Raw genomic sequence first — 10710 nt, 5'->3', positions numbered from 1 at the left:
TATTTTCAGGTCTCTCCAGAGATATTAGATCGGGTTCAAGTCCATGCTCTGGCTGGGCCACTCAAGAACATTCAGAGACTGGTCCCGAAGCCACGCCTGCGTTGTCTTGGCTGTGTGCTTAGGGTCGTTGTCCTGTTGGAAGGTGAACCTTCGCCCCAGTCTGAGGTCCTGAGAGCTCTGTAGCAGGTTTTCATCAAGGATCTCTGTACTTTGCTCCGTTCATCTTTCCCTCAATCCTGACTCGTCTCCCAGTCCCTGCCGCTGAAAAACATCCCCACAGCATGATGCTGCCACCACCATACTTCACTGTAGGGATGGTGCCAGGTTTCCTCTAGATGTGACGTTTGGCATTCAGACCATAGTTCAATCTTGGTTTCATCAGACCAGAGAATCTTGTTTCTCATGGTTTGAAAGTATTTAGGTGCCTTTTGGCAAACTCCAAGCGGGCTGTCATGTGCCTTTTACTGAGGAATGGCTTCCGTCTGGCCACTCTACCATAAAGGCTTCATTGGTGGAGCGCTCCAGAGATGGTTGTCCTTCTGGAAGGTTCTCCCATCTCCACAGAGGCACTTTGGATTTCTGTCAGAGTTACCATCGGGTTCTTGGTCTCCTCCCTGACCAAGGTCCTTCTCCCCCGATTGCTCAGTTTGGCCGAGCGGCCAGCTCTAGGAAGAGTCTTGGTGGTTCCAAACGTCTACCATTTAAGGATGATGGAGGCCACTGTGTTCTTGGGGACCTTCAATGCTGCAGACATTTTCTGGTACCCTTCCCCAGATCTGTGCCTCGACACAATCCTGTCTCTGAGCTCTACGGACAATTCCTTCGACCTCATGGCTTTGTTTTTGCTCTGACATGCACTGTCAACTGTGGGACCTTGTATACAGGTGTATGCCTTTCCAAATCATGTCCAATCAATTGAATTTACCACAGGTGGACTCCAATCAAGTTGTAGAAACATCTTAAGGATGATCAATGGAAACAGGATGCACCTCATCTCAATTTCAAGTCTCATAGCAAAGGGTCTGAATACTTATGTAAATAAGGTATTTCCGTTTTTTAATTTGTAATACATTTACAAAAAAATCTGTTTTTGCTTTGTACTTATGGGGTATTGTGTTTAGATTGATGAGGGGAAAACAGATTTATTCCATTTTAGAATAAGGCTGTAATGCAACAAAATGTGGGAAAAAAGTCAAGGGGTCTGAATACTTTCCCGAATGCACTGTAAATGATGTTTGTTGTTTTGGTTACTTTGCTGTTGTGCCAACTGTTCAGCTCAGTTCAAAGTGTATGGTTCATACCAAATTCAAACCCTATTTTCTCATTTTATCCATCCCTTTAGTGTTAAAGATGAAAATACATTCCTTCCAAATCATGTGTGTATGGTATTAGCGTTCTAGAAGTATTTTGTCTAGTGATATTACAGAATCAAATATATTGCTAGGTACAGATATCCTCTGCTTTTAGTTGGGGTCTCAGTAAGACTATGGTTGCACATCGTATTGAATTCTAAACATCACCACATGCAGAAATGCAAGCAGACTTAGTGAAACAATGTCTGATAGAATGCCACCCAAACTAGATAGCTACCATTCATTTTTACGCATTTATTACTCAAGATACAGTCGCATATACAATAGAGTATTACTGATATTTAGAAGGAAGACTAGCTACGCCTCTTGAGTTGCTGTTCAAAGGAAACAAAGATGATAGAATACAAGCCATCATAAGAACCGTTGAGTATGAAGCACTAACACAGAGAGAAGGATCAAGGTCATGTTCCTATGTCATAAAACACCATAGCCAACTAAATCAAACTTAGAAACCTTCAGTTGACAGTTGAGGCTACCGAAATGATTCTAGAATTCCTGGAAGGCATGAAAATTAGTGCTAGCCGAATGTATTCAATCAAAACAGGACTGTAACATGGGCCTGTATCGCTGAACAAATCTTAAAAAACAGCAGTAGAAAATGAACTGGTACCAGCGCCTAGAGGCTCTTATACAGGCCAGTGTCTAATGTACCCGACTAGACAGTCAAGGTAAGGATTTTAGTGACAAGGGCCAGGATTCAATCTGATCAGCCCTTTAAAAAGCAATGTTACCTCGTTCGCCGAGACCGCATTCATGGTAAACGCTGCATATGTCAGCTCAATCGGAAATTGCCTTTAAAATGTTGTGTGTTATTACACAAACCTACTGCTGATGGGATTGAATCCCAGTCTTGATCTTGGCCTGTACAGTCCTTCTAGCCCTGGGTCTTCTGAACGACAACACTTTTACATAGGATATAATGACTAGAAACAGAGAGGGTGTAAATGGCAGGACATTGCCGGGACTGATGGATTTAAAACAGAAGGATACCATGTTTCTCTTTCGTCAAACTAAGGAAGATCATTTTCACAAACAAACCAACCATTGACTGTTCCATGAACATTCAATTATCCAGCAAGATAACTACGGTCAAAAAGATTAAACAAACATGTTTTTTTAATGTCCCCCTGACTTGCGTCCAGTCCAGGACCTGGAGCGAGAGCGGGACCGTGAGAGGGAATGGGAACGCGAGCGGGACAGGGAACGCATACGGGACGACGCCTCGTCCTGAGGCTCATAGCCACCGGGGGCTGGGTGGAAGTCGCCATCTCGTGGGCTCAGGGACTTCGAGTGGGAACGAGACTTTCCTCTGACCTCCCTCTGGGCCCTGGATCTGGAAGGGGGTTGTCTGTGGTCGCGTGGGGGGGGTCTGTGCCTGTGTGAAGAACAAACCATTGTATTATTAGAATCACACTTACACTGATTAAGACCGCAAAAGTGCCAGAAGACCAAAGCAAACTAATGATTGGTAAGTTTATTGAAAGTGCCCAGAACTTGGCTTTGTGTGCGTCCCAAATGGATATCCATATTCTTTATATAGTGCACTGGGCTTTGGTCAAAAGTAGTGGACTATATAGGGAATAGGGGTGCCATTTGGGATGCAATCATTGTCAGTGGTTCGGCTGTGAAGGACTCACCTGTCGTTTTCCGGGCTCCTGCTCCTTCCTCTCCCTCCGTACATCCTTCCACGGGAGCTGGGTAACAAAACAACATTGTCAAGCAGAACGTACTCAACCAAACTGACATTTTCTATAAGCCCCCCTCCCCCCAAAATGGAGTTATTTGAAGCATGCTAGTTTGAGAACACTGAAGGCCCTTACTCTCGGGGACTCTCAGAGCGTCTGGGCCGGCGCTCGTAGGATGGGCTGCGTGACCTGCGTCTTTGGTAGCTACGGCTGCGAGAGCGCCTACGACGGCTGTCCCGATCATAATCCCGATCATCATGGCGCGAAGAGCTGCGCGAAGATCCCCCCTCCTTCCCTTGCATCTGATTAGGTGCTGTGATGTAAAATAATATATATATATATAATAATCAAAAAAGGGTCTGGGTGGAGAGAAAAACCCAACTAGCAAATATACAGTACATAGTGCTTTAGCTCTCCTTGAAAGTATTGCACAGTTGCACCACGTGAGATAGAAAATACATGTATTTGAACTTTGAACAGCTGAAAGTAACATTTAAAAAAAATAGTTTTACTTCAGGAAACACAATAAATTGGGGAACTGCCTTACTCTTTCGATCGCCCTGCGCGAACTGGATTTCAATCTGTCGGCCACACACCCACTTCCTGTCCAGGTTGTGAAGAGCATCTTCTGCGTCGCGCACATCTTCAAACTTGCTGAGCTGTTAAGGTTCTTACCTTGCGGTCTTATGTGGTTACATTCTTTTCAGCACAACTGTTTTAATACAATGCATCTTCTGACACTGAATCAAAGTGGAAGCCATATTGGCTGAAAGTATAAAGCTAAACGTAGGTTCTGGAACACAATTGTTAAGTGCATGTTGGGTTCTTCTGAAGATTAAAGATCAGGCAAACATGTTTCAATAATGTGTCGCTAATTTTATGGCTTTTACCAAGTAATCAATACTGCTACAGTTTCAAATATTATCGAATGCAAAATATATTGATGAGTACAATAAATAATTTCTTAGTTCAATTAAGAATCAAATTTTCACATATTGGCTAAGTATTGATTGCTTTTCCTGTAATATTTGTCGATTCATCTTTTGGGGAGGATACAAAAGAATTCAGGTTTGTTACCTTAAACATGCTCGACTTTGACTTACATCTTGATCTTTAAGCTCTTTAACCGCCTCCCAGAAGAACTTGGTTTCCTGCTTCTCTTTGCCCTTTAAACCTCTTTTCTTTGCCTCTTTTCTTTGATGACATATCCGAGCCTCGACTCAGTCCCTCTTTTTCCTCTTTGTCTCTTCAAGCTTTAAATTCTCTTTCTCTTTCAACCTTTCCCTCTCTCTGTTTCTTGTCATCCTGGCGGTCTTCTGCTGCTTGTTTTAGATCCTACTCTACACCGGACATTCCACAACAACTGGATGCCTTTACATTTTCTGGGGCAACAGAGAAATGTAAGTTAGATATTAAAAAAAGCACTTCAGCGTGTGTACAATACAGAAAACAGTCACAGCAATCAATTATACATCCAAAACTCAAATGCTGAAGACACTGTCTGGAGAGAAAGCATGTTAAATTTACACAACATTCAAAAAAAAAAAAAAAAAAAACCAGCATTGAGAAACACAGATTTCACAACTCTCACAGTAGAAGGGAAAGGATATTGAATATATGCAAATCCTCTGGGTCGGCGTGAATAGAAGTCAAGTGGGATGTAGACATCTACTACTGGCCCATAACGACCAAACTCACGGCGCAAATCCTCAGGCCTGAACACCGTAAAGGATACAAATTTCACTTCAACTGACCAGGAGGAAAAGCCTAAAGTACCAGAATAAAAAGTGGCACCACCAAGGGAGCCACGGACAGAACGCTGAGACCAGTGGCTTCTGTTGGGCAATATGAAGATACCACTTCTTTGCATTAAAAACGGACACAACTGAAACTTTTTGAAGTTCATGCACACTCTGAAATGTATCTTTAGTTCCAAGAATGGTTAATTGCAAAATCACCTGTTTTAGTAGCCCAAAGGCCAGCAGATGCCGATATTGAGTAGTTTCATTTTACCGTCCAAAGGGAATGTATGCAGCCGGCTATACACTCGTATCCCCCATGGAACGGTTCATACATAAAACATTCTCAATTAAGGCTGCAAATGCATCAATTTCCTATTTAATTCTTAAGAGCCTAAGCCGTTGGGGAGGGGGAATTGTTGTTGTTGGGTTTTTTTTGTTGGGGGGGGGGCTGTTTTAAGGTCATACCATGGATCATTTTAGCTATTTGATTTTGAATTTCAAAACCCCTTTAGGTATAAAACAAATATTTTTTGGGGGGGATACAATAATGAATTTGGCCTTTACTACTATAGCCCATAGATACACATTGAAAAACACATTCATAAATGGCAAACAAAAAGTCAAAAAATGTAACATACGGTTTTAAAGTGTCTTTGCTGTATCTAGGAGATATAAGAAAGATCAGGAAATATATATTTTTCTTCCCATATTTAACCCCTTTTTTGGGTTGGCACAACACTACCTCCATACTTCCATGCATTTTAAAAACCAGTACTGGTTACCTTCAGACGAGTCCCGTGACACTTGTGGGGGGTCGTAGAGCAAAACGGAGACGTGTTCGTGAGAATCTCCCCTTTCCACAGTGGGGTCACATTAGTTTGTAGCCCCAACGGTTCAGACGCTGCCATCAGACGTTGACACACAAACTGTACCGGCTTCAGACCTGTGACACTTGTGGAGGTCGTAGAGCCAAACCATTCAGACGTTTTTTGCGAGAAGACCAATTTCCCGGGATGTCTCATGGTCTGACAAACGTCGCTGTAGCTCGACAAGCTACCACCGCAGATGCGGAAGGCCACCATAGGCAGATTGAGATGCAGCCCGTGCAAAAAAAAACACATCTAGCTTAAATTGACTGATTTTTATGGGGCTGTTTTTTTATTGTGTTACTTAAATTGATGCACCAGTGCATCAAGTCTATTTTCTCCCCTGGTCTGATAGTTTCAAAATAAAAGTTGTCCTTACTGAACAAGCAGTCTTTAATGACGTATTGGATTTGCTAGCATGAACTTGTTTACAGAACAATATTCACAGTTTTAATAAGAAAGATTAAACATTTACGAAGTTAAATTATGTTTAAACGAAATGTAGAGTATAATACATAGATTTTTACCGCAAATTAATTAATGTAATGATTGTTTTGTTTACAGGTTTATTAAATATGTTCATAAACCTGTGTAATCTGAAAAGTGTAATTAAGTCAATAAATAATGAACATCAATAAAACAAATTATATCTGAACGCTGCCATTAATAACCCTATTTCTCTCTCTCTATGCCTGAGGAAACCCTGGCCTGATGATTCCTGGTTGTGCATGTCACCAAACCACCTGGTTGTTCTGTCTATCCCATTCTGCGGACTACCTGGCGTGCCCTGGCCTGATGATTCCTGGTTGTGCATGTCACCAAACCACCTGGTTGTTCTGTCTATCCCATTCTGCGGACTACCTGGCGTGCCCTGGCCTGATGATTCCTGGTTGTGCATGTCACCAAACCACCTGGTTGTGGTGTTTCCTCAGGCATAGTGAGAGAGTGTTTGCACCCTCTATTTATTATGGGTTTTAGGCTGGATATCTGTAAAACACTGACCATTTCTGATGTAAAAAGGGCTCTACAAAATAAAATGTGCTTGATTTTAGTGTGCCTTCTATTTCCTGATACATAATCAGATAAGATTGTCATACATTTGTTAATCAAATAAATCCTTTCAAATATGTGAACATTGACAATAAGCTGGACTGTGCACCATTTGAGGAGCCAGTATACATTTACATTTTAGTCATTTAGCAGACGCTCTTATCCAGAGCGACTTACAGTTAGTGAATACATATATATTTTTTTTTTCATACTGGTCCCCCGTGGGAAATGAACCCACAACCCTGGCGTTGCAAACGCCATGCTCTATCAACTGAGTTATATCAACCTGCCGGCCATTCCCTCCCCTACCCTGGACAACGCTAGGCCAATTGTGCGCTGCCCATGAGTCTCCCGGTCGCGGCCGGCTGCGACAGAGCCTGGATTCGAACCAGGATCTCTAGTGGCACAGCTAGGACTGCGATGCAGTGCCTTAGACCACTGCGCCACTCAGGAGACTACATATAGTATACTGGTCTTGGTGAGGAAATTGTGATAGTGTGATGATGACGATGACTGGGTGATATGGTATATGATATTATATGAAAAGATTTGTGGAAACAACTTATTTTGAAACTATCATACCAGTGGTGGAAAAACAGACTGCTGCAACCTGATTGGCAGAACGCGGGGACATCCGGGACTATCATTAGCAATGTGGCATGGTGGTGGAAAATGGCCTTTCATAAAAGTATGCATATTTTCAGCCTTCTCGCCATTAAATCGATTTAAGGAGGATATCGACGCCTTTGCAGCCTGAATTGAGAATGTTTAATGTACAAACCGGTCAACGGGGGATATGAGTGTATAGCTGACTGCATAACGTTACATTCCCATTTGGACGGTAAGATTAGACGACTCAGTACCGCCATCTGCATGCCTTTGGCCAACTGTGTTACTATGTGTAGGTACTCTTATGTATGTAGAGTTGTTCTTGCAAATAAAATACCTGACTTTTAACTACTAGATAGAAAATAACATTTCCCCCTCTAACAGTCCTATGTTTTAGCCATTATATTAGAATTTCCTTAAAGCAAAAGCGGAGTTTTTTCACTCAAGTGTGGACCGGAAGTTACAGCAAGCTAACGTTAGCTCGTTAGGCAGGGCAACTAACTCATTCGAAGTATTGCCAGATTGAAACATACGTTTGTAATTATATCAATCGGATCTAATGATAGTAGCTTTCTTTTAATTTTTATGGACTAAGTCTTTAGTCTAGCCATCTCTGGTCTAGCTAACTCGCTAAGGTCAAGCCACAAGAATCTTTGGTCAGGCCGAAGCGCGTGGCTAGCCGACTAGCATTGGGCTAATGTTAGCTAGCTTGTGGCGTCGAATTCTTTAGTTGACTCGACTGGGGGGATTTGTTCAAATGTGTACTCACCTGGACTCATCAGAAATATTTCTGATGAAAAGCGATGTATTTGGAGGTCTCAAATATCTGGCCATGCTAAAAATATTCAGCAAGAAAGTAGCTTTACAGCAAATATTTATGCTCTGTTTTGGCTTTACGTGCACCCAGAGATTGTGGCGCAGCTACGTGGAAGAAGGAATGCGCAGGCGCATGCTCTACTTCGCGGAGTTGGAAGCAAGTGAAGGCACAAAAACAAAATCAGCGTCATCTGCTGTTTATGTTTTTGTATGCATATAACCAGGGAGTCATGCTGAGACCACGGTCTCTTTCGCAGATGAGCCCTGCACGAACACATAAATAAACACATTTGGTGGCGTTATCACAGCACGCCGAGGAAGCAGCAATATCCCTACTGTAGGTACTGACATCTCAGACAAAATATCTGGTAAAACACAAGTAGGTGGTTTTGTTACAGAGTAACATTATATAATCTCGGTGGGCTTTGTTGCCAGTCCAGCTAGGTAGGCTACCTCGTATTATAACATAAACTGCCTGTAATTATGACATCATCTTTTGGGTTAAAGGATGATCATATTCTAGAATTCCGATTCATTACTGCCTGCATTTGACCATTGCTACTCAATCCGTGCATTATCCTCAGATTTACAGTGCATTCGGAAAGTAGTCAGACCCCTTTACCTTTTCCACATTTTGTTACTTTACAGCCTTATTCAAAAATGGATTAAATTGTTTGTTTTTTACTTCATCAATCTACACACAATACCCCATCATGACAAAGCAAACACATTTTTTTTTAAATGTTGGCAAATTTATAAAAATGGAAATATTACATTTACATAAATATTCAGACCCTTTACTCAGTACTTTGTTAAAGCACCTTGGGCAGCGATTACTGCCTCGAGTCTTCTTGGGTATGACGCTACAAGCTTGGCACACCTGTATTTGGGGAGTTTCTCCCATTCTTCTCTGCAGATCTATAATAATATAATAATATGCCATTTAGCAGACGCTTTTATCCAAAGCGACTTACAGTCATGCGTGCATACATTTTTTTGTGTATGGGTGGTCCCGGGGATCGAACCCACTACCTTGGCGTTACAAGCGCGGTGCTCTACCAGCTGAGCGACAGATCTCTGTCAGGTTGGATGGGGAGCGTCGCTGCACAGCTATTTTCAGGTCTCTCAAGTGATGTTAGATCGGGTTCAAGTCCGGGCTCTGGCTGGGCCACTCAAGGACATTCAGAGACTTGTCCCGAAGCCACTCCTGCGTTGTCTTGGCTGTGTGCTTAGGGTCGTTGTGCTGTTGGAAGGTGAACCTTCGCCTCAGTCTGAGGTCCTGAGCGCTCTGTAGTAGGTTTTCATCAAGGATCTCTCTGTACTTTGCTCCGTTCATCTTTCCCTCGATCCTGACTAGTCTCCCAGTCCCTGCCACTGAAAAACATCCTCACAGCATGATGATGCCACCACCACGCTTCACCGTAGGGATGGTGTCTGGTTTCCTCCAGACGTGATGCTTCGCATTCAGGCCAAAGAGTTCAATCTTAGTTTCATCAGACCAGAGAATCTTGTTTCTCATGGTCTGAGAGTCCTTTAGGTGCCTTTTGGCAAACTCCAAGTGGGCTGTCATGTGCCTTTTACTGAGGAGTGGCTTCTGTCTGGCCACTCTACCATAAAGGCCTGATTGGTGGAGTGCTGCAGAGATGGTTGTCCTTCTGGAAGGTTCTCCCATCTCCACAGAGGAACTCTGGAGCTCTGTCAGAGTGACCATCGGGTTCTCAGTCACCTCCCTGACCAAGGCCCTTCTCCCCCGATTGCTCAGTTTGGCTGGGAGGCCAGCTCTAGGAAGAGTCTTGGTGGTTCCAAACTTCTTCCATTTAAGAATCATGGTGGCCACTGTGTTCTTGGGGACCTTCAATGCTGCAGAAATGTTTTGGTACCCTTCCCCCGATCTGTGCCTCAACACAATCCTGTCTTAGAGCTCTACGGACAATTCCTTCGACCTTGATTTTTGCTCTGACATGCACTGTCAACTGTGGGACCTTATGTAGACAGGTGTGTGCCTTTCCAAATCATGTCCAATCAATTGAATTTTCCACAGGTGGACTCCAATCAAGTTGTAGAAACATCTCAAGGATGATCAATGGAAACAGGATGCACCTGAGCTCAATTTTGAGTCTCATAGCAAAGGGTCTGAATACTTATGTAAATAAGGTATTTCTGTTTTTTATTTTTAAGAAATTAGCAAAAATTACTAAAAACCAGTTTTCAATTTGTCATTAGGGGGTATTGTGTGTAGATTGATGAGGGGAAAAAGTATTTTAATAAATGTTAGAATAAGGCTGTAACGTAACAAAATGTGGAAAAAGTCAAGGGGTCTGAATACTTTCCGAATGCACTGATTTAGTTTAAAATAAATTGTCTTGCTTTATCACTATCGATTGATCAAAAGCTCCAATCATGGATCAAAGAAGTCCATCGGAAAATGTAAAAGGTGGTTTGCTTCAGACCCCTTGTGAGGATCATGATCAATCCCTGGAGCTCCCACTTCTCACTTTATCTGTTTGGGGTCCATGGAGCTCCCACCTCTCCCTTTAGCATCTTGACCCTAGTCACTGGTGTCAAGATG

General features: G+C 42.7%; 1 protein-coding gene across 3 annotated transcripts; it reads right to left on the bottom strand.

The window, feature by feature from the left end:
• Positions 1 to 1587: 1587 nt before the first annotated feature.
• Positions 1588 to 8251, bottom strand: LOC311111699 (uncharacterized protein). 3 transcript variants are annotated; one of them, XM_084154496.1, is made up of 6 exons: positions 8095 to 8251; positions 4668 to 4773; positions 3606 to 3708; positions 3194 to 3371; positions 3011 to 3067; positions 1588 to 2748 (listed from the first exon to the last, which is right to left on the bottom strand). In XM_084154496.1, the coding sequence occupies exons 1-6, from the start codon at positions 8157 to 8159 to the stop codon at positions 2490 to 2492; spliced, it is 768 nt and encodes a 255-aa protein (XP_084010622.1). In that variant the 5' UTR covers positions 8160 to 8251; the 3' UTR covers positions 1588 to 2489. The 3 variants fall into 3 exon arrangements, with proteins under 3 accessions (XP_084010622.1, XP_084010620.1, XP_084010621.1); XM_084154494.1 differs by lacking the exons at positions 4668 to 4773; positions 8095 to 8251 and adding an exon at positions 4115 to 4404; XM_084154495.1 differs by lacking the exons at positions 3606 to 3708; positions 4668 to 4773; positions 8095 to 8251 and adding an exon at positions 4162 to 4248.
• Positions 8252 to 10710: the final 2459 nt, after the last annotated feature.

The sequence above is a fragment of the Coregonus lavaretus genome, assembly GCF_964263955.1.
Source record: "Coregonus lavaretus genome assembly, chromosome: 3".
In the NCBI taxonomy this organism is placed as follows: domain Eukaryota; kingdom Metazoa; phylum Chordata; class Actinopteri; order Salmoniformes; family Salmonidae; genus Coregonus; species Coregonus lavaretus.
The sequence above is the reverse complement of the archived record's forward strand: the minus strand, read 5'-3'. Positions and strand labels throughout refer to the sequence as shown.